Source organism: Nicotiana tabacum, chromosome 5 (assembly GCF_000715075.1).
Source record: "Nicotiana tabacum cultivar K326 chromosome 5, ASM71507v2, whole genome shotgun sequence".
NCBI lineage: Eukaryota > Viridiplantae > Streptophyta > Magnoliopsida > Solanales > Solanaceae > Nicotiana > Nicotiana tabacum.
The window spans coordinates 132,055,080-132,080,019 of NC_134084.1; the positions used below are offsets into that span (position 1 = coordinate 132,055,080).

Genomic DNA, 24,940 nt, shown 5'->3' on the forward strand with positions numbered 1-24,940 from the left:
TTTGCTAAGTTCAGTAGTGGGTTTTGCTCAATTTACAGTCATTTTGTTAAGGAGTTGGAATGCATTTTGAGTTGATCATTAGCGGTTTGATAAATTTGTGGAATGCATTTTGCCTGGATTGTTAGGAGGCCAGTAATGTTAAGGTCCTAACTTCTGTGCAATTGCGAGTTTTTTTACTTACTACTCGCGTTGGTGGTATTGGCTGTTTTCTTTTATCATTGAATACGGGCTTTCTATTTTGATCTGTTTAAAGGGAATAAATGTCAACCGTGCAATGTGTCAAATCCACGGTATTGGCTTTACATTTAGTGACCAAGTCTATTTTTTCTTAAAGATTGTGGTGTGGATAATATGGCAAAAAATGTGGGTTTCTACGGTGATGTATTGTAATTATTTTGTTTGAGACATAAGTTGAAGACAATCATCCTCGATATTAACATTCTTTTCCTGCTACTCTTTCCCTATTATTCTATAAGAAGCTCTGAACAATGGTACTGGTTGCACAAGCTTAGACCAATTGTTGGCATTTTATGGTTAGGCGAACCTATAGGCATGTAATTAAATCATCATAAATACGGGTACGATTCCCGTGACGTCGTTGTGACACCTAATTTTAAATTAGTTTTTGATATGAATATCTATAGTTCATTTAGTTGAATAGTTTTGAGGCGTGTCATTCATACATTTAAATCATATAACCCTTGACCCTCATATTTTATAACTTAGATACTAAAAACGAATCTCGTAGTTTGCTTTAGGCGCGCAATTAAATTATTACAACTACGGGTATGGTTCCCATGACGTAGTTGTGATACCTAAATTAGATTAAAGTATGAGCATCCTAGTTGGCCTCCAAGAATACAAATCTTTTCCTTTTTAAAAATAATTTGAGGTGCGCCATACACAAATAGAATCCTATAATCTATGACCCTCATGTAAATACAAGATTAGAATGGAAAATGCCTTGAACTTTCGTAGTTTGCTTTAGGTGCCTTAATTAAATAATTGTCATGGCTACATGTACGGCTTCCGTGACGCAGTTGTGATGCTTAATTTCTAAAATTCGGGGATACATTTATGTGACCCGGTCACAATTTAATCTTGTTAATAAAATAAACATGTTGTAGATCGTGAGTACGGTTCCCGTGACATGATTCGCAATGTGTAATTAAATAAATATTAGTATAATAAGTGGATTATTAAAAGCGGTTTAAAAAGGAATAGAAATGCACCTAGGTTTCAAAGATGTTTTAAATCAAATAAATAGACCAATAATAGCAGTTGAACGACCGTGCTGAAACCACGGAACCCGAGAATGCCTAATACCTTCTCCCGAGTTAACAAAATTCCTTACCCGGATTTCTGTATTTCGCGGACTGTAAAACAAAGTCAATGTTTTTCTCGATTCGGGATTTAAACCGGTGACTTGAGACACCATAAATTATCCCAAGTGGCGACTCTGAAACTTAAAAATAATCCCGTTTCGATTGTCACTTAAATTGAAAAAAAACTCCCTTATACCCTCTCGGGGCTAGTAAAAAGGAGGTGTGACATTGATTTCAAATTTTTCTGATACCCTTTAGTTGGCATAAGTCGAACACATTTCTATTTCATTTCTTGATCTTGAGAAGCAGGAGACATCAATTTCGTGATGGTCAAGAGCAAGAACTAGAGCTGTCAAAGTAAATTTAGATCACATCAATTCTATAAGTAATTAATTTCACTAACATTTTTGTTTCTTCATGCATACAGGCAAAGGTTTTCTTAACAACGGTAAAGCCCAAAAATTTGCTTTACAGTATTGGCTAGAATTGTATGCTATCTATCTTGATTTTCTCTTTTGTTTGAACCACACAATGTGTGTCGATTATGTATGTAAATATATGAAGAGCAACAAGACCCAACATATATAACGAATCAATGAATAACAAAATTAGATTTTTTTCATGCTCCTTTGTGTTCACCGTATTATTCAAGTAAAATTTCCTTTTTCTTTTAATTTTTTTTATTCTCTGCGCAACGCGCGAGTACGAATACTAGTTATAATAGAATACATGTGCAACATGCGAATAGTCTTAAAAGATTGGTCATAAGGGAAGTATTAAGGCGCTAACCTTTAATTTTATCAAGTTTGGAGATTTTCTATGAGAAAAAGTGGGAAGAAATAAGCATGGGCAACACTAGATCAGTTTATTCTACTAGATCAATTTATTCTTCAACCTGAGAAAATGAAAACCTTGTTGATTGAGTTAATCATCCTATCCAAATATTTGAGAGGAAATACTGTAACATACATTTATTACTATGAAATTTATGAAAAGGAATTCACACAAGCCATCTTAATAAAGTAGTAAATATCGTTTCATCTTCTTAAAATTGGATAATCTCGAGTATTTAATCTTGCATTAGGAGGGTGTTTAATTTCCTCATAGGTCATCACCGTTTATCATTGCAAGAGTTTACACTTTTTTTTTTTTTTTTTTTTTTGTAATTCAAACACATTTTTAATTACAATCTTATGTGATTGCTTAAATTTTTTTTACTTATTGACACGAAACTAGTATCTTGCATATAGCCAATTTTATGATGTACAAATAGCACCAGTTTTAATAAAATGGCATAATGTACAAATAGTACCAATTTTAATGCAACAAATCAAACAACCAACAAAAAATAATTCATATATTACTAATCCTTGCACTTATAATTCATGTGTAACTTATCTTCATACGAAATGACCCCTAAATTATATCATAAAATTTTCTTCATTATAATTCTCAAACCACAGTGCCCAATGCTATACGTTTTCTTTTTAAACTTTTATTTGCTTACCTAGCTACATACATGTTAGATCTAAACATCCAATAATACTTTAAGAGTATAATATTGAGATCAATTCATGCATATTGACAATATAAAGAAATTTGATACTATTACTTCAATCTAACTAGTGAGGTTATTTCACTATTTTTCAAATTATTATAACAGACTTGATATATAAAATTACTTAGTATTGTAGGTCAATTTAATTGAAAGTGAACCCTATAAGTGCATATATAATATAATACACATTCTAAAATATCTATGTTAAAATTTGACCTTAAGGTCCTTAACTACTAGTTCAAGATTAAGATACTAAAAACTAAAACATGTCAAATTCCAATTTCATTAAAGTAGATTACATGCCAATCAAGTAACTTGGTACTTTCTGATTATGGCACAATTGGATGTGTTGCTCTATCAGTATTGAGTGTAAAAAACTTATCATCATAGACCATAGTTATCTATATCTATCTATCTATACTATATTAAAAGCACGAAAGTCATTAGCGAAATATCGTTCGCTTTTTTACCCTTTAAAAATATATTATATATTAAATAAAATAGTAATTGAAGTTATTTGCCTAAAATTTAGGGCTTCAAAATTAACTATATTTTGTATATTAAATACTTTCTTGTTTAAAATAGGTATGAATCCTAATTTATAGGACTTACTTTATCACGTTTGGTTTTCCATTTCTTTTATTAATAAGAGATAATGTGCTTATTATATTTTCAATTCTAGATTATTCATTAAAATACCTACAATTATAGGACTTACTTTATCACGTTTGGTTTTCCATTTCTTTTATTAATAAGAGATAATGTGCTTATTATATTTTCAATCCCTTTTATTAATAAAATACCTACAACAAAAGACTAAAATTTAAAACTAACATTTTTTTTCCATTTCAAACTTGATCTTTATAAAGAAAAAAGAAAATCTGAAGTCCCTCCAAATTAATGTTAATTATTATAAAAAACTACTTCATTTAATAAGTCATTTAATTATTTTTATAATTTTTAGAAGTTTAGAATTAATAAAACTTTTATTTATTAATTGTTTTCTTATTTGGACTGAAATTCCTAATATTTAGAACTTTAAAATATTAAAATTTTATTTTATATAGATCATTCACTTAAATTATGCGGGATGCCTTATGCACCGGCCTGCCCTTTTTTTAAATTCTAATTCTAAGTCATTCTCTCGAGTAAATATGTCATGGATGAGTCTTTTTTTCAATTATAAATTCTCTCACAAGCTTGCATTAGTATCCATTTAAATGTATTTTTTTCTCATTGCTATTTAATTTGATTTTGTGATCATATGAAAGTTGTAGATTATTAGTTGTCTGATTATATATTTTAAGTTATCCTTCAGCACTATTTAGATTTTTAAGGACTTATTCTTGCTGAAACTGAAAAAGGAAGCATGATACTTTGTAAAATTAAAGTTATAAGGTTTTTAAGGACTTGCTCTCGCTGAAACTGAAAAAGGAAGCATGATAACTTGTGAAATTAAAGTTATAATATTATTAAATTGAAATAAATTTTAAGTTGAATTATTGACTTATGATTGATAATTTTTACGAGAGCTTCTTTATTTATTTAGTTATTATGCACATTTAACATATATAATTATCTTTAGGAAGTTATACTTTTATTTTATTGTTTAAACATAAATTTTAAATAAATTAATACTCATGAGATAGAATACACGGGCATCGCGTATACCTTGAGACTAGTATTAAAAAAAAGGGCAATAAAGAAAACAAAACCCAAAACTTTGGTGGTAAAAATGCAAAAAAAAGGAAAAAAAAAAGAAGAGAAGGCATGCGCCAATAGTTTTCCCACGAGCTTAGGGTAAAATGGTATTTCACAGAATATTATAACCGGTTTAATTGAACCGCCGAGTTAGCATGTACTATACGGAATACCCGGTCCTTATATAATGATGTCACTAAGGAATAAACCTCAACATCTCATCCCTTTAGCTTCTTCTTCGCAGATTTTAGGGCAAACAGAGGTAGCGGTCGGCCAAATAGATCGAAATCCAGGTTTCTGTTATTTTCTCTCTCACTTTTTTCAATCACAAAGTTGCTTCCATGATTTTACTTGTTTTCTTATATTATTCTATTTTTTTATCCTCTTTTTGGTCTTCTTTTGTTAATAAACGGAGGTTTTAGCATAGTGAACTATTGATTTGGTTTGAATTCAGCGATCAGTAATGCTGGGTTTTTTATGATTATTTTGCGGAATTCTTTTTACATATGAATTTGAATTCTTACCTTAGTTTATGAATGGGCATAATTTCTTTGTAATCAAGGTGTTGATGGCACATACATATGGCATTACGGTTTTTTGATATCATTCTTTCAAGAGATTTAGAGAACCCTTTATTTATTTATTACTACTACTAGTACTATCTTTTATATATTTAACTTATTATTACTTTTACTTTTATTGGGTAGAGTTAAGCTTAAATAGAGCAACATTGTATTGAGTCATAGTTGCTGTTGTTGTTTGAAATAGACTAATCGACCACAACTAGTTTGGGATTGAGGCATAGTTGTTGTTGTTTGATATAGAGTGTTCGACCACAACTAGTCTGGGATTGAGACATAGTTGATTGTTGATTCAATTGTCGAATATTGTTCATCGTGATAGTTGTCCGACGATTTGCATGACAATTGAGATTATATTGTACAGCAGAAAGTTTGTGTTCTTGATTTTCTTTTCCGGTTTGCAAAATTTGAAAGTGCAAGAAAATAGCTGCTATATGTTTGCTACATGGAGCAATTTGAAATTTATTATTATTTATCCTGTTATAAACTTCTTATTTTTCTGTAATTTTGCAAAATTTATGGTGCCGCCAGTTTTTTCATCCAGGGAAAGATTCTAAAGAAACCATTTATGTTTCGAAACAATAAGTGCTATTTGTTACTATGAGCAAAATAGCCGATAAGGTTCCTGCTTTTCCTTTGGGTCATTGATAAGAGTTTGTTGTAGCAATTTCTTGACATGTGATTCAAGTATTTAAATGTCACAATGTTGTTCTTGCTATTTGGAAGAACTTGTCTGATATTTTTTCTCATCTAACTACTCATATTCAGGTGTAGTTTTGTAGATCCTCACAATGGCTACTTTTGCCAAACCTGAGAATGCTTTGAAGCGAGCTGAAGGTTAGTTGTTTCTGTCATTATCTGGTTTGGTAGTTCCATTTAACAGATGTAATATTGATATATATACTCTGCTAGTCAATTTTGTTACTAAAAATTGTCTCCGTCAGTTGAAGATATGACATTGCATGTAACTACTCAAACGGAGTGCAATATATGACATATTATCTCAAACGGCTGGGACGGACTGTATTTGCGAATGGGTATTGGTACAGGCTATATAGGGAGGGACTGAGGGTGTCGCATAGATGGGTATTTGTATAGGCTATACAGGGAGGGACCGAGGGTGTCACTTAGATCATTTTCCCCTAATACTTTCTTTTTTGTGTGTGTGTTTGGGGGGAGGGGCATGGAGCATTTAGTAGTTTTGAGGCATCTTAAAAGTTTTGAAATTTGAAAGATTTGCAAGCAGAAATTTTTGAAACCAATAGCAAATCTAACGTATGTCTTTAAGTTGCTATGTTGGTCCTTATCAAAAAAAGTTGCTACATTGGTTTTATTGGTCAATCAAAAGCACTCATTTATTCTCTTTGGAGTTTGACATTGCTGAGCTTAATATCCTGCTGCAGAGCTGATTAATGTTGGGCAAAAGCAAGAAGCGCTACAAGCACTTCATGATCTGATTACATCTAGGAGGTATAGAGCTTGGCAAAAGACACTTGAGAGAATAATGTTCAAGTATGTAGAGTTATGTGTTGACATGAGAAGGGGGAGGTTTGCTAAGGATGGCCTGATTCAATACCGTATTGTCTGTCAACAAGTGAACATTAATTCATTGGAGGAGGTGATAAAGCATTTCATGCATTTAGCCACTGAGCGGGCTGAACTGGCTCGCAACCAAGCACAGGCCCTAGAAGAAGCTCTGGATGTGGAAGACTTGGAAGCTGATAAAAGACCTGAAGATCTTATGCTGAGTTATGTTAGTGGGGAGAAAGGAAAAGATAGATCTGATCGCGAACTGGTCACACCCTGGTTTAAGTTCTTGTGGGAGACATATAGAACTGTCCTAGAGATCTTGCGCAACAACTCAAAGTTGGAGGCTCTTTATGCTGTAAGTACCCCTTTCCCTATCTTTGTTTGTTTGTTTTTCTCCTCTTCTTCTAGGATTGGGGGGTCAACCTCTGCCTGGACTCTCACACACTTTGTAATTGATGATCATGTATTTATGTCATCAAATGAGGGGTTTGAGTATCCTGACTTTTCAGTATCTTGTTTAGATAGGAAATTACGGAGCAAGTTGTTTCAATGTTATTGAAAACCATCGCTAGTGAGGTACTTAATAAAAGTATGTGCTTCGAACAATAATGCGCAAAGCGATCCAAATGCAAAGTGATCAGTTCTTTGGATCTCAACTCTAGAGTTGGATCAATATTGCACTATTGTGTATTGAATATTGAGATTAGCTGTTTTAATTGCAATTTGATTATTAATAGTACTAAATTCATGTATGTTATCATTTATTTTCTCTAAACTATGCACTTCTTCGGTTCTTGATTATTCACTAACAACCCCATGGACCTTGTAGCTTTTGTGCACTTTTTCCTTTTTAAACACTAGGTTGTTTATCCCTTTTCTTTTTCTTGTTTACTTTTGAGTCAGTAGTCGGCCTTATGATTTCACTTGCTTGTCAGAAAAACAATCCTTATTCATATACTGCTTATTGGATTAACTTATTAAGTTTTGTCTTGATTTAATGGGCTGCTATCTAACGAAGTACTTTGTTTAATCAGATAGCTGTTTTCCCTGGTATAATCTGTGTTTTATTTTTGTTGAAAATCATAGGATAGGATCATCTTGTTGCAACTTAGATTTTACACTTGATGCTTGTTTGTCCTGCGTGCCATTTGAGCTTTTTGCCACAGTGGTTGAGTGTTGACAAAAGCTTCTATATTCGTTCCAAATGGAATTATTTTGTTGGTGCAACAATTTAAATTGAATTAAGTTCTCTTTTATATGCTCAGATGACGGCGCACCGTGCCTTTCAGTTCTGTAAGCAGTACAAACGTACAACAGAGTTTCGTCGCCTTTGTGAAATCATCCGGAATCACTTGGCAAATCTTAACAAGTATAGAGACCAGAGGGACCGTCCGGATCTGTCTGCTCCAGAAAGCCTGCAGTTGTATCTGGACACAAGAATTGAGCAACTGAAAGTTGCAACGGAACTAGGACTTTGGCAGGTGTCTATTAGTTTCTCTGATATCATTATCCGTATGCTTATTAGAGGCGTATAAATTTTTACACACTTGCAATGTCCTTTTGAGCTTGTTTTAAGGTGCATGGATTTGTTTGTCACCTCTTTATTTGGCCTTTTACACAGGAAGCCTTTCGTTCGATTGAAGATGTATATGGATTAATGTGCATGGTAAAAAAAACCCCTAAACCCTCGTTGATGGTTGTGTACTATGGCAAGCTAACAGAAATTTTCTGGATGTCGTCAAATCATCTTTATCATGCTTATGCATGGCTCAAACTCTTCTCTCTTCAAAAGAGTTTCAATAAGAACTTAAGCCAGAAGGATTTGCAGTTAATAGCATCATCTGTTGTTCTAGCTGCTCTGTCTGTGTCTCCTTACGATAAGCTATATGGTGCATCCCATCTGGAGCTTGAAAATGAGAAGGAGAGGAGCTTGAGGGTGGCCAATCTCATTGGTTTTGATGTTGAACCCAAGACAGAGAATAGAGAAGCGGTAAATTGTTTATTTTTGATAGAAATACAGAAGTGGTAAATTGATTATTTTTTATAGAAATAGAGAAGCGGTAAATTGATGTTGGTTTCTTTTATAACATTTGTCTTAATTATCAATTTCTCACCTTCTGTTCCTTTCCGTTTTATCCTTTTCAGCTTTCCCGGTCATCAATTCTCTCAGAATTGGTAAGCTAATCTCCAACTGAATTCTATAGATATTTGCATATTGGTGTCTTTTTGAATTTTAATAAAAAAAGGTAATGCTCAATTTTTTTTGGGGGATGTGGGGCACTAAATATCTTGGTGTATTTATAGAGATGAACCTCGTGCCTTACTATTTGGTTAATCTTCCATCTTTTAGTTCTTTAATTGTCTTGCAGTTCTGGTTTATTTTTCTTAATTTCTTTTCGTTTATATAGGTGTCCAAAGGTGTGATAACCTGTGTCACCCAAGAAGTGAAAGATCTTTATCATCTGCTAGAACATGAGTTTCTTCCTTTGGCTCTGGCACTGAAAGTACAACCCTTATTGAACAAAATCTCGAAGCTTGGGGGTAAGGTATCTTCAGCCTCTTCGGTTCCTGAAGTGCAACTGTCCCAGTATGTTCCAGCCTTGGAAAAGCTTGCAACTCTGAGGTTGCTCCAGCAGGTTATCACATTTATCTTTGGAGTCATTTATTATTCGCATTGTGTCTTACATTTAACTAACTCTGGGTGTGCTTTTTATGAGCACAGGTATCTCAGGTGTACCAGACAATCCAGATTGGTAACCTGTCTAAGATGATCCCATTCTTTGACTTTGCTGCTATTGAGAAGATCGCTGTTGATGCTGTTAGACATAATTTTGTAGCCGTTAAAGTTGATCACATGAAACATGCTGTCTTCTTGGGTAAACAGGTACAATTATGTCTGCTGGACTGGAATTAAACCTCTTTCCTACCCTTTCTTTTCCTGGGCGTTGGGAGGTGACTGGATGTTCCTCTTTTCTGTGCTCCTATGTTGTTTGTGAGATATCCTGTCCGCTTTATCAATTATCTTTGCTGAGCTACACGATTTATTCTCCCTTATTATAAAAACCATTGGATTAGTTCACTGATTGACATCTACTAAGCTTTTTCCTTGTTTTTTATCTACCTTTTCTGGTATTTTTACATCCTCCAAGTTTTGCTACTGACAAATCTTGCATTCCCAGAGGAGAAAGTGATGATATAGCTGGGGACCAAATTGTTGGGCTTCATCTTTAAGATTTGCGCAGTAAATTAGTGGGCCTCTGCAAGTGGTCTGTCAAACACTCAAGTTAGCATAACAAATGCATATCTTGCTTGTAGATGGAATGTGGGGCTGAATGGTGTGGGATAGTTCTGAGGAGTTGTTCGACTGCTGATGTAGAGTTTTAGCAGTTTAGCTGCTCTGTGTTGGTTCTGGATTTTGGGGCATGGGAATGGTGTCAAGTGAGAAGTTTCCTCTCGTTCTTTCTTAAATTTAGCCTTAGAACTCTGCGGTTTAATAGATTGAACAAGTGATGCAGAACATTTCTAAGTGTTTTCCTAAATACTTATGGACAAGAACTGCTGTAATCTTAATGAAGTCGTTTATACTATTCTTGGTGAATTTCCTTGACATACTGGCATGTGCTTAGCAGCTTAGTTTGGAAGGTTAGGGGCTGGAGGCCAGACAGGTCCTTTTCCTTTACTTCAGTTTCAACTGTTTATATGTTTCAGTTTTGGGATTGATTTGTTTTATATTCTCATTTGCCTTGCGTGGAGATAGAAATTGCAGAATGATTTGTCACTCATCCATTTATATTTTTGTTCCCAGAGTATTGAGGCTGAAGGACTTCGGGATCACTTGTCACTTTTTGCTGAATCCCTTAGCAAGGCAAGGTTAATGATCTACCCCCCTGCGAAGAAAGCTGCCAAGCTTGGGGATGCCCTCTCTAATTTAGCGGAGATAGTGGAGAAAGAGCACAAGAGACTCCTGGCACGGAAGTCCATAATTGAGAAACGCAAAGAAGAGCAGGAGCGTTTACTCTTAGAGATGGTATTCCCTTCTTGAGGGTGTTGGAGTTGTTTGTTATCATTTTTTTTTTAATAAACTTCTGTTGACATTTTCTTGAAAAGGAACGAGTTGAAGAAACAAAGAGGCGAGAAATGCAAAAGATAACTGAAGAGGCGGAACAAAAAAGGATGGCTGCTGAGTTAGAGCAAAGAAGGACCCAAAGAATTCTCAAGGAAATAGAGGAACGAGAACTCGAAGAGGCCCAAGCTTTGCTGCAAGAAGCTGAAAAGCGCAGCAAGAGGAAGAAGAAACCAGTCTTAGATGGAGTGCGTATAAACTTTGGACCTTTTTTTGGTTGTTTTGCAGACCTCTAAATGGAAAATCTTACCATTGGTAATCTATGTGCAGGAAAAGATGACTAAACAGGTTATCATGGAGTTGGCCTTGAATGAGCAACTCAGGGAGAGGCAAGAGATGGAAAAAAAATTACTAAAGTTTGCGAAAACTATGGATTATATGGAGAGAGCGAGAAGAGAAGAAGCAGCGCCTCTTATTGACTCTGCATTTCAACGGCGTTTAGCTGAAGAGGCGGCTCTTCATGAACGTGAACAGCAGGTATGCATAAAAGCAGAACTGCATAGCATGTGTTTTGCCCAACCACCATAACAACATATTCTTTCACATTTTCGATTGAAAAACTTAACAGGAACAAAATTTTGGATTTTCTTTTTGTATCTTCTTTTTGGTCAACTTTTCATGACTAACAGATCTGGGTTTCTAATAATCTTGCAGCTAGAGATTGAGTTGAGCAGACAACGACATGCTGGGGACCTTGAAGAGAAGAGGAGGCTAGGCCGCATGTTGGAAAACAAGGTCTGTTTATCTCAATGTTATGAGTTGATTGCATTATGTGATAGTATCTTCGGACAAATCCTTTGAGCTTATGGTTGTAAAGGGGCAACGCCTTTTGACAGTTCATGTAACTTGCTAGGTCTAACCAGAACTGGTACAGGACCAATTACATAACTTCTGAACTTTGGACAGGATAACTTAAGCTCTAGGTATACCTAATAGAAAAGGAAATGAATTTTTCCTTCTAATAAAATTTCCTGTGTAATGGCCTCCTTAAATTACCACGGGAAACTAGGTGTTATGGTGATCATAGTGAAGTTTGTTCTTTTTCCGAGGAAGCTCAAAATCCTATACAAGGTTGCTTCAAGCCGGCACGAAAATCTAGCACAAAAGCTACGTGGACCTGAACCAAATACATATATGATTTGAACCAGTAACCGAGTTCCTCTACAATGAGTTGTGATAATAAATTTTAGTACAGGGACATTGCTACAATTTACTTTTGCCAAAGGTAGCCTAGAGGTAGAAAGTAAGTCCTAACAGTTTGCTTTCAACTGACTGAATTTTGTTAAGCCACATTCTTTGGAACAAAATTGCTCATGGTTTCTGTCAAAAAGGTTTTATGACATAGTTTACACTTAATTCATGCTGCCCTTACACATCAGCTGATATAGGCCTGATTATGTAGAGAATATTCCAAGAAAGAGCTGTTAGTAGCAGGGAAGCTGAATTCAATAGGTTGAAACTGGAGAGACAGGAACGAATAAACCAGATAATTCAGACAAGGAAACAGGATAGGGAGACTAGGAGGAAGTTGATATTCTTTTTGCGATCCCAGGAAGAGCAACAAAAGAGGTTACAGGAAGAGGAGGAAGCCCGGAAACGTGAAGGTATCCTTCTGGTTAAAGATGCGTTTTATGCATTGAATTTAGCTTTTATTGAAGTGTGTTTCGCCAAAGTTTATGCTTCTGCTCATCCCTTGGTTGCTGCTCTTTTTAGCAGTAGCATTTTGTTGTCATTGCTTATTTATTATGCGTTTAGCTGACCTTTTTTGGGGTTCTGCATACTGGTTCTAATGTGCTCTTATCTTTGCAAGTCCTTTTGTGCATGTAATTGTCTCGTTTATAATTTTCTACTGTCTGGTCGCTCTCAAATTCTTTCTATCCTCTCCCCCCATCCCCCTTTTCTAATTTTTTTTTTTGGGGGGGAGGGGGGAGGGGGGGGGGGTTGTGTTTTTTATTTGTTATTCATAATCAATTTAGAGTCCTCTGACAGTATTATGGGAATTTTGCAGAAGCCGAGCAGCGGAAGAGAGAGGAAGCTGAACGGAAGGCCAAGTTAGATGAGATTGCAGAAAAGCAGAGGCAACGTGAGCGTGAACTTGATGAGAAAAAAAGGCTGGAGAGAGAGGAGATCTTGCGGAAATCCACGCCTGTGTTACCGAAGCCCGCCGAGCCTCCAACCGTAGGTCGTACCGCGGAAGCTGGAGGAACTGCTCCCGCAGCAGCAGCTGCTGCACCTGCTCCTGCGAAGTTTGTGCCCAGGTTCAGAAGAGAGAAAATTGATGGGGCAGGCCAGGCCCCACCTGAAACTGACAGGTGGGGCAGTGGCAGCAGGCCTGACGATCGGCCATCTGATAGATGGCGTGATGAACGAAAGGCGCCCTCATTTGGTGGTGGCTCAAGGACCAGTTGGTCAGGCTCTAGGCGCTGAATTTCAGGGAATTACTTGCGGCCTCAGTCAAGACGTTGCATTGTCAGGATATTTATTGCATAAATTCAATTTCGGCCTTGAAAATTTTTCCTGTGGCATTTTCTTTCTTGTGTATCTGGGATTTTCTCGTATAGTGAAGCTCAATAGTAGTTTTCTTGAGTAGGATATTTTCTGGACGTTGTAGAGCTCTAAGGGTTTGAACTAAGAAAACCTTTTGGTCGTCGTATTTGATGATGAATAAGAATTTAATCTTTTTGATGATGAATAATAATTTACTCTTTCCTTCGCATAAGCACGATAAATTATTGTTTGGTTTTTATTTCAGCTAATCATGTCAACTTAAATACCTGGAAATTGTTTGGGTAATATAAGATTTGGACGTTACTATTTGAAGGCAAAAAAAGAAAAATGTCAGTATCATTTACCCGTTTAAACTGGTCGTTTACATAGATACGCTTGGGAAATGCTGAGGTTGTTTAACTTATACTAGTATTTTACCATTTTTTCAGGTTACTAATTCATGCTTTTTATTAAAATTTATTTGTTTTTATTTTATAAGTAATTTATTTGTCTAAATAATTTGTACACGGTCATTGCATAAAACTTTAAACTCATGATCTTATACAATATCTTTCTCATGCATCTCTTGTGTTTGTTAAATTCTAGAGTTGACTGCCAAAAAATTTAGAAAAAGTCACCATAAATAATCACAGAATAATGGCACGTCTACATTGGTCACCAAAAAATAAATGTTCTTTTCCGTTGCATTTCTCCTTTGGTATCAAACAAAATTCCTAAAAATTAGTTTTTGTACTTACAGCAAGAATAATGCCTTCTCCACATTCCGCGGCAAATATCTTTCATTCCATAACGACCTCTCATCAGTTCTTCTAATTCTTTTGGGATCTTATAATGGCCTCTCATTACTTTGAAACGACGTTTGATACTCCCAAGTTAGACATTAATTTCTTACATATTTTTAACTGACGACTTGTTTGTGCGTCGACTATTTTTATTAAGTATCAGTTACCTTCTACCAACATCGGTTATCAGGTGATTCTGTCCACTAAAGCTTAAACAAATGGACAAAACTTTCGTCTCCCGCGGAATTTGAAACTGAACCTAATAATTCTCCACCCACTGTATTGACCACGATTTTGAGGGGTCGTTTGGTATGGGGATAAGGGATAATAATCCCGGGATTAGATGCCAGATTATTTTATACCCCCTTTGGGTGAATTTTTGAATCCGGAATTAGCAATCCTGGGATTAATTAATCGCACAATTGGGTATTATTCTATCTGAGATTGAGGGTTGGATAATAATCCTGAGATTAATTAATCCGGGGATAAACATTAAAATGATAAAGATGCTATTTTCCAAGAGTATTCTCCCAAAGCCTTCTAAACAAGCCAACGTTAAAATTGGAAATAAAGGTTTATCCCAACTTATCTCATATATATCAAACACATGTTTATATTATACAATGTATATCCTATTTTTAGTCCAATGAACCAAACGTCTTCCAATAAAAATATATTGACTAAATAATCCCATTATTATTTAATCACCATCATTATAATTCCGAGATAACTTGTTCTCCTGCCAAACGACCCCAGAGTGCCAAAAAAACTGACCTTACTTGGCTTATTTATTGTAGGTTAACTGCTGCCCTCTTGTATTGTTGTATATATATATACATATATATATATGTACATGTGTTAGCGTATCAACATATTCATCATTATGGAGTCCACACTTCAAGAAAATCCTCATTTCCAAGCCCCAGAAATGTCAACCGATCGACAATCCACACCCAACACTCCAGCCAATTTTATGGGAAAGTTGAAGGAGAATTTGGTTTTCAGATCAAAATGGGCTGAACTAAATGGTGCAATGGGTGATTTAGGCACGTATATACCTATAGTCTTGGCTTTAACATTAGCCAGTGACTTAAATCTTGGTACAACATTAATATTTACTGGTGTTTACAATTTTGTGACTGGTGCTATTTATGGCGTACCAATGCCAGTCCAGCCTATGAAATCTATTGCAGCAGTTGCAATTAGTAATCCTGATTTCGGCATACCAGAAGTAATGGCTGCTGGAATTTGCACTGCTGGGATTTTATTCCTTTTAGGTGTTACTGGATTAATGCAACTTGTTTATAGGTTAATTCCTATTTCTGTTGTTAGAGGAATTCAACTAGCACAAGGACTGTCATTTGCTATGACTGCTGTTAAGTACATACAAAATGTTCAAGACTTTGCTAAGTCGAAAAAGACAAGTCCGAAGAGGGATTGGCTCGGGTTGGATGGGTTGTTGTTGGCTTTAATTTGTGCTATTTTTATTATAATTGTGAATGGGGCAGGTGAAGATCAAAATGAGAACCAAGAAATTTATGAAACAGGTAATGACAGGAGGAGGAAAAGGTTAAATAAAATAATTTTTTCTCTTCCTTCAGCTTTTCTTATCTTTTTATTAGGTGTTGTTTTGGCTATTATAAGAGGGCCTAAAGCTGTGAAAGGGTTTGAGTTTGGACCATCACCTATTGAAATTGTGAAAATAACCAAAAATTCTTGGAAACAAGGGTTTATCAAGGGTACAATTCCTCAACTCCCTTTATCTATATTAAACTCTGTTATAGCTGTGTGTAAACTGTCAACAGATCTCTTTCCAGAAAGAGAAATGACTGCTACCTCGGTGTCGGTGACGGTCGGGTTGATGAACTTAATTGGGTGTTGGTTTGGTGCAATGCCTTGTTGTCATGGTGCAGGAGGTCTAGCAGGGCAATACAAATTTGGTGGTAGGAGTGGAGGGTGTGTGGCACTTCTTGGTGTGGCTAAATTGGTTTTGGGGTTGGTTTTAGGGAGTTCAATGGTCAAGGTTTTGACCCAATTTCCTGTTGGGGTATTAGGTGTTCTTTTGTTGTTTGCTGGAATTGAATTAGCTATGTGTTCAAGAGACATGAATTCTAAGGAAGAGTCTTTTGTTATGCTTCTTTGCACAGCAGTTTCATTGGTTGGGTCAAGTGCTGCATTGGGATTTTTGTGTGGGATTGTGGTTCATTTGTTTCTTAAGATGAGGAATATGGGTGATGGTAATTCTTGTGATGGAGTTTGGTTTAGTAGAAACCCATAGCAAGGCAGCCTGGAGCACAAAGCAATCAGCATTCACGCGGGATTTAGGGAAGGACCGCATACAAAAACTACGATGTAGGCAGCGTACCATAATACAAGCCGTAGAAACCCATATCAACTTTGCAAGTTTGTGTATTGCATTTTCTTGTAACTAAATAAGTTTGTGTATACTTGGATTGAAAGTGGAGACCATCGTCTCACAATATTATTTTTACCAGCACAATTAATAGGGTGTGTTTTCAATTGTATTCAATTTGGTGTTGCATTATTTTTTTTGGTTTTGGAAAAAATGAAGTCTATTCAGTTTGGTTTGGTTTCACTCTTTCGATTCATTCTTTTGTCGATTTGATTTTTCGGTTATTCGATTGTACCATAAAATAATATTACTGTAATCTAATATAGTTGAATAGTTATATTTGACTGGCAAAAGAAGAATCACTATTATACTTATATATATATATTGTAGGAATCCTATTTATTTATTTTTTCTCACTTTTTTGACTTTTCCCCTTCATTTTAACCATTTATCTTAATTTAAAAATTCATATCCATAACTCACATCTCTTCATTCATTGTAACTTTTTAAGTTTCTAACCTCCAATTGTTTAATTTGTTATAAATTGTATCTTGTTGTGACTTTTCGACTCCATAACCTCCATTTAGTTAGTGTGTTATAAATTGCATCTTTCCTTCTTTTTTTACTCACTCTGCGTCACAGTTTACTTTTATTATTGTTGAAGAAGGGACAAGTTCTCCTCTCCTGTTACCATTTTATGGGTATTTTTTACTCTTCTTTTCGATTTTTTATTCCCTGTTGCTTGAGTTTTTTTCTTTTTTCTTTTTACTAAGTTGCTTTGTGCATATGAAAAACATTGTACTAAATAGGAATTTACAGAGAGTGACGGAATCAAATGGTACGTGTGTGAAAAAACGAAATTGGTCCTGCAAGGTCATTTAGCTAGCAATAACTTTATTGCCTCAGCGTCACCCCATTAATGTGGATGTCTTTATTTTTCCAGCTTTTGTGCTAATTTGGTTTGTAATATTTTGAACTTCTCATTTTATTTTTTGTTTTTAACATTTTACTTATGGGTTGTAATGTCTTGAATTTTCATCTTTTTTGCTTTTGTTCCGTAGATGCACTCAAAGGTTGGCCTGAGGCTAATAAATACTGTTCTTATTACCCCTTCCTCGGTATTTCTTTCCTTTTTTTTTCAATTAAATTTTAAATTTTTATTCTTATTAGCATGTTAGCATTATTTTTCAGATATCTATATTGTCAATTGTCATTGCCTAATTGGTAAATAAATATTTAAAATTAAGTGTAAAATCTAATGTTAATGCCTTTATTTTATATATATAAAAAGCTTTTTTCTTTTTTCATTGGGAAACAAACATTTAAAATTATAAAGTTAGAATCTAATTTTAATGCTTTTATTATTGCATATATAAAAAGCTTTTTCATTTTAATTGGGAAACAATATGTAAAACTAAGTGTAGAATCTAATGTTAATGCTGTTATTTTACATATATAAAAATCTTTTTCTTTTGTTTTTCTTCTTTTCTTTCCAGTAAATATACATATTTATACTTATATGTTGCCTCCATTTTACTTTTTTCCTCTAAATTTGTTATATTTAAGTATTTTTTGATTAATGAATTGCCTACAAAAATATGGGAGTAATAGTAAATGCATAAAAAAGAAGAAGCAATAATGTGTATATATTTTTCCAAAGTCATATGAATGATTAAAAAGTTTAAAACTTTCTTAACCATGACTTTTTTGATTTAGAAGAACGATTCTTCCGTCTAAAGCCACAATTATCTTACCATTTTGGTTTTAACGGTCGTCGCGTATTTGGTAAAAAGGAGTAAAAATATTTCTATCTTTCAGTAAAAATAAATGAATGAATAAAGCAATAATATGTGAGAGAATAAAATAATGTTAGAAATGGTTATCTTTTATATGAAGAATTAACCCAAATAGTCGTCTACCTAATCTCTTAACTAATAATAGCCAATAGATGTGTAATATATATATAATACATATATAATATGTGTATAATTATATATATAATTTATGTATATCAACTAGAAAAAGTAAACAGTAAATCTGATTGGCAATTTGAGTAACAATCCCCCTTTTTATTGCAATTTTAGAAAACTTAAAAGATGTGCTAATGAAATAGTATCATGATAATATAAAGAAAAAAAGAAGAGATAAATGTTAATAATATAACGGATAAAATAAGCATTTAAAAAAACCCAATTGAGATATGAGAGGGGAAATAATTATTATATTCAACATTAGATGGAGAGTTTGATTTTTGAAGAGAATTCGGAGGGTGTATATGATTTCCACTTATTTTCTTTTTCCTTACTCATAAATGCTATTACTTGTATTAATATGACATTATTTGTGAACAACACTTAACTAAGAACACAATTAGTCTTTAGTTATGAATAAAATTTACTTCTAATTATATTCACTATATGATGAGCCTTTCCAATTGAAAGGATTGTTCATCGTGGGGCAATGATTTATTTTTCGCATATATGTTTAATTTCTTTGCTTAAATATTTGATTTCTAACTTCTACAGTATTTTTGTGAGCTTACTTACATTGAGTGTAGTTGATATTATTGTATGATGTATATTATATACTTTTTTCTTTATTATAATATTATAACTTTAATTACTAAATTTATTAAACGAAAATGTTGATCGCGCGAAGCGCGAACCTATTAACTAGTTGAGAATGAAAGTGACTTTAGGTTTACTAACTAATTCCCCTTCATTTCCTAATCTCTCCGTTTTTTCATGTTCCTATTTGGATTGGACACTTGGCATGGCTAAAAATCGGTGGATTAGATTTAATTGACCAAAATAAAGCCCTAACCATGATTAAAGTATTTAATTCCTCCTTTTATCCATTCCCAAATATTTTTTGCTATCTCAGAATTTTTGCTACACATTATCTATGGTTCCTTCTCTCTTTCTTGTAGTAGTTTTATTTCCGTGAGTTAATTTCATTTCTACTTCTACAAAATCTTCATACATTCTCATTAAAAAATAAGAAATATTAAAAGTAAATTCCAACCTTTAACAGTAAAAAATAAAGAACGGTACAAAATAATATTTGTCAAATAAAAAATTAAAAGGAACTGTATGGTATTAGCCACCAACAGGGATGACACAAGGAACCGAGTCAAATCCTCAAAAAAGAATTCTTACAAAAATTGCCGTTAATTCATACATCACACTTTCTCATGTCAATTGACCATCAAATGTACTCCAAATAGAAAACAAAAGGCAGTAGATAGTTTTATGATCATAGTTAGTCATTCATTTAAGCGATCCCTTTTAGCAGGGATAAAAGAAGGAATTAAATACTTTAATTATGATTAGGGTTTAATTTAGTCAATTAAATCTCATTTTTTAATGTTTAACCATGACAAATGTCTCCATCCAAGTAGGAACCTGGAGAAATAGAGAGACCAGAAAATGGAGGGGAATTGATTCAGTTATTTATATAATAGTCTCGTTTGTTCCGATATTTTTTTTGCTTTTATAATGAATGAATGTTATACACATATAACAACATTTGATATTTAAATATTTTTTGGCTATTATAGATAAAAATTATCCAAAAATCAATTATTGTTTCTTTTTTAATATTACGTATAAAAGATAAGAAGACTATTCAAATTTAAAATCTCAAAAGATATGCATATTTTACCAGTTAAATATTGAAGAAAGCTATTACATTATTGATAAATTCATAACTAAACCTAAACATATTTAAACTCTATAAGACAAACATTTAAAGTTACCTAGAAAAATGAATTCTTTCAAGATTGATGGAAGAGCTTTGTAATTATAGTTTGTTTCTTAAATTCCATTCTCTTACTAATATAACGCTTCAATTGGCGATGGTTCATGTCAAAATTTTTAGCAAAAAAGTATCCAATAGCTTTCCCTTGAAGACAACTAAGAGCTTAACAATTAAATTTTCTATCTAAGTATTTTTTAAAATTTGTCCCATGGAAAAGATATTATGTACAAATCTTCAAATATTATATATGATGCAAGATAGGAACTTTGTTTAACGGAAAAAAGTGTGTGCATATTTTAGAATTATTAGTAGTAATCTTAAAGATTCTATATGGCTGTTATAGCGGAATAATTTTATAAAGAGCGTTTTGCCATAAATATGATTGTTGGTGTTATTATGAGTAAAAAGCTATTATTGAGAGGTAAAATATAACTTAAAAATCGGTTCTCAGAAAAATTTGGCTTTAATAGTGAATAACTATTATATAGGTATGCTGTTATTGAGAGGTATAACTGTATTCAAATATGTGTTTTGAGGGAGAGAATACTGCTTCTGTCACGATCCAAAATCCACTATAGGCCGTGATGGCGCCCAACATCGATGTTAGGCAATCCAATAGTGAACTTCCAACTTAATTATTCAATTATTATTTTTAAAATTATGAATCTTATTTAGATAGAGAGGTCGGTGCATTAAAATAAATCGTAGTTACGTACATTTTAATTAAAATAATAAGTAAAACGTATCAATGTAAAGCAATCCATAAACAATTTCTAGAACACCCCCAAAATCCGGTGTCACAAGTGCATGAGCATCTACTGGAAGGTACAATAACAATACAACATCTGTCTGGAATACAAGTTAGACTGAAAAATGTAAATAATTCTGATGGAGATTTTGTATGTTGTGGATCGTAACATGGGATGCAACTCACCATTAAGTCCCAGCAATAGCCGCGTCGCTGCGCCCAAAAGACCACCAGAAATATACATGCACAATACGTGTAGAAGTATAGCATGAGTACGTAAATCAACGCGTACCCAGTAAGTATCTAGCCTAACCCTGGAGAAGTAGTGACGAGAGACTGACATCGACACTTACCAGTGGTTCACTAAATCAAGTACAGTAAAAAGCAAACAAGTATGAGGCATGGTAAATAAATAGTGTAAACAAATATAGGTACGTGGTACGATCCTCCTTTGAACAGTAAACAAAAGCTCTTGGTACGATCCTACTTTGAATAGTAAACAAAAGCTCTCAATTATTGGTTTCCTCCTCAACCGGTGTATATATAAAATGGTCCCCACCAGATAGATTGTCACAACTCAAATTAGGAAAACTCACGGATATGCTGGCTTCTTATTAAATATTACGCATGATTCTACCAAGACGAACGATCCGATCCCATAAGAATATTTCATGAAGTTGCTGAGGCGAACAACCTGATCCCATAAGAGTATTTTATAGAAATGCCGAGGCGAACGGCCCAATCCCATAAGAATATAATACTGCCAAGGTGAATGGCCCGATCCCATAAGAATATGATACTGCCGAGGCGAACGGCCTGATCCCATAAGAATATGATACTGCCGAGGCGAACGGTCCGATACTATAAGAATATGATACTGTTGAGGCGAACGGCCCGATCCCATAAGAATGTGGTACATAATCTTTTCGAGGAGAACGACCCGATCCCATTAGAATAAGAAGCTTTAATGGGTCCTTGACCCCACTCACGAATATATGTGTGAGTTATGAGATTTAAGGAAACTTTTCGATGAAAATGCACAACGCGAGAGAAATTCGTAAGGGAAGCACAATTATACCGCAACTAATCAAGTAGCTCGCCAATTATCTACAATAGCGAGTCCATCACTCTACGCAAGCCTAGTCTCAGGTCGTAATACGAAATAAAGGAATTAAACAGGCAAGGATAATTTAAATAGTACAATTAAAGCACGGCGTGAGCCTATGTCTACCCAGACATAACCAGGAATTCTAGCATACGCACGGACACTCGTCACCTCATACGTGCACAGATCCCACAACACGTAGCATATAACAAGAATAACACCTACGGGGTAATTTCTCCCTGACAAGGTTAGACAGGAGACTTACTATCGCGCCTGGTTTTCTCGCGAAATCAGGTTTCGATGTTGACAACTCTTTTAAAGGAAAGGTTAAATAAAAGAGAGTCTCCACCTAATGGATTAAGGTGCGTTAGGGCACCTATTGCAAACAACTCAGATTATACTAGTTTGCATCACCAAAGATCGGGTAAGGATTCAAATTACCTCGAGGGGTAAGGTGTTAGGCACCCCTCGAGGTCCACAATGGTGGGTCGCGACCGAACTTAACTTATGTGAATTAGTCTAATAAAGAAAGAGAAGGAATCATTTAATAAGGATGGGGAGTCCTAAGTTTTTTAGCCTATAGGATCACCCCATGCAACATAAATAATACTCCGTAACTCCCCCAAGATGGAGGTGTTATTCATATTATTCAGCGGGCACAGACTATCATCTCCTGCTACCCGATTACTATCTTTGAATTTTTACCTAAAGCGCTCTAATCAATTCTAATTAGTGTCCCATACGTGCACTACCCGTCCCTTACTTATGGTCCTGGAGGCGTTGAGACGTCTATTTTGGGATGGTTCTAGACTCAGCTTAGGTTGCTCAAAATTGTAAAACTAAGCAACATACAAAACATATGGGACTTTTCATGCAAAAGCAGATAAATGCTCAATTTAGCCTCCACACATAAGGCAACAAATACACGCAAAACCTATTGGCGTATAGACAGTTTAATCAGTTAAGGATATTGGGTCCTATAGACATGATTTCTATGTGATTCTGGATTTTAAACATGCTAACAGTAATTTCTAGGTGATTCTGTAATTGCCCATTGATTTCAATTTAAAGCGTTTGAACCTATAGGCAGGTTATCTATGTGGCTTACTCGACAATTGACAACAGAAGTGCTTCAGAATTATTAGTTACTCCTATAGGCATGCTTTCTAGTAGTAGGCATGTTCCAGTTTTAGTATTTGACACAAATGGCAGTTATCCCTATAAGCGTACGTTCTACTTTTAGTGATTAAGTCTGTTTATTAATTCCTAAAGATATGCATATTAACTAAGCGATTGTGACGATTGATTAAGGCCTATAAACATGATTTCCAAAGAAATAGATCTGAGTATGCTGTAATTTAAACTAATTATTGCATTTCCTATAGGCATGGTATCTAATTATGCGAAACAAAATAGATAGTTTACTCGTAGAATTTATTTGAACTAGAATAAAATCTCTATAGGCAGGTTTTCTAACATGCGATGGCATACATAAGAATTCAGACAAAGTTTAGCACACAATTTCATAAAATAAAACCTATGGGAATGTTATCTAACATAATAATAGCAGAAAACCTATAGGTATATTATCTACCCACAGATGATTAGATAAACCCATGTCCCAATTTTATTATCACCCCCAATTATTATTACAGAAAAAATTATTACAGACCAGAATTAATTGAATAAATTACAGAGTATCTAAATTATAGGAAGCCTTCAGCAGACCTAAAACATCACCTGGATAAGCCAGGCCCTTCAATCCACAACTTCTCCAAAAGTCGGTGTTCATAGAACCACAAAGTGATTGACTCACTTCTGTTTTAAAGCACAAGCTTACCAAGACCAGTCCTCTAGCATGTCAGAGTTCCCAAGGGCTTCATGAACTTCGGGAAATGCTCACACTAGAGTGAAAAATCAGAACCAATTCAAGGGAAGATTAGAGACCAAATCCTGATTTGTCAGTGTTCACGATGGTCTCGTAGGAACCCTGAGCAGTGCTCACACCAAGAAGGCCAAGGACAATACTCAGATTAGTAAGGATTAGGGTTTAGAAGAGTGCAGGACATGATTGGGAATCATACTTAGGGATAGAGTCACACATAAAAACTGAGGCAAACACTTTGAAACTAATACTTTTTGAAACTAACAAGTTTGAAACTTTAACAAGGGATCAAAACATACTTCATAAAGACAGTAAAGAATTCAGAATAAGAAAATAGCATGTTGGTGATTAGTAAGAACTAATAACATAGTAAACACATAATAATATTCTAACAAAATAGATTAAGGGGTACATGATAGACTGGTTTTAGGGAATGATATTAAACACACTAAGGACAACATTGAGTGCACATAATCAAACAAGTTTCATCACTAAGTTAAGACAAGCCTAACACACATAGAGCAATGAATCTAATACAGTAGTATATTGAGCAATTAAATGATAGAGAGGTGTAAGTGACTTACTAATTCAGATGTAACATGAAAAGGTTAAGTAATGAGGCAATGAGCATCAATAGCAGTGAGTGGCAGTGTAGATTTCTGTCCGTGGCTTTCAGCCGGCCAGAATCAAAATAGAATAATAGTATAGAGTATAAAGTTTAGTAGTGAAAGTAATTTAGAGTTCTTAATCTTGTTCTAAGGGGAAAGAGGGAAGGGGTTTAAATAGACTTCGGCTAGGGTACACAACATGGAAATAATCAATCAACTTATTTAAGGAAAAACTCAACACATTATTAAGGCAAGTCAGAAATAACAATGCATAGACGCGTATAACAGTGATCAAACAAGTCTAAGAATCAAAGATTCTCAGGTAATAATTAAGGCAAGAACAGATAGATATAATCAGTAAGAAAAAATGAAAT

The 24,940-nt window shown here is 34.4% G+C and overlaps 2 protein-coding genes across 2 annotated transcripts; both read left to right on the forward strand.

Moving 5' to 3' along the window:
- The first annotated feature begins 4,786 nt into the window (after window positions 1-4,786).
- On the forward strand, window positions 4,787-13,534 carry LOC107800825 (eukaryotic translation initiation factor 3 subunit A-like). The gene is given in 16 exon segments (XM_016624069.2): window positions 4,787-4,877; window positions 5,934-6,002; window positions 6,569-7,050; window positions 7,961-8,176; window positions 8,317-8,685; window positions 8,841-8,870; window positions 9,104-9,331; window positions 9,418-9,558; window positions 9,560-9,579; window positions 10,501-10,538; window positions 10,541-10,722; window positions 10,803-11,006; window positions 11,089-11,295; window positions 11,473-11,553; window positions 12,221-12,422; window positions 12,827-13,534. Coding segments are annotated over 15 exon segments (2,865 nt in total). The 5' UTR covers window positions 4,787-4,877; window positions 5,934-5,956; the 3' UTR covers window positions 13,246-13,534.
- A 1,395-nt stretch (window positions 13,535-14,929) lies between these two features.
- LOC107800824 (molybdate transporter 1-like) lies at window positions 14,930-16,653 on the forward strand. Its single transcript, XM_016624068.2, has one exon. It carries the CDS (start codon window positions 14,992-14,994, stop codon window positions 16,384-16,386), a length of 1,395 nt encoding a protein of 464 aa, XP_016479554.1. The 5' UTR covers window positions 14,930-14,991; the 3' UTR covers window positions 16,387-16,653.
- The last annotated feature ends 8,287 nt before the right edge of the window (window positions 16,654-24,940 follow it).

Coding starts and splice junctions, on each gene's coding strand:
- LOC107800824 (XM_016624068.2), top strand. CDS start 14,992: ATGGAGTCCACACTTCAAGAAAATCCTCATTTCCAAGCCCCAGAAATG.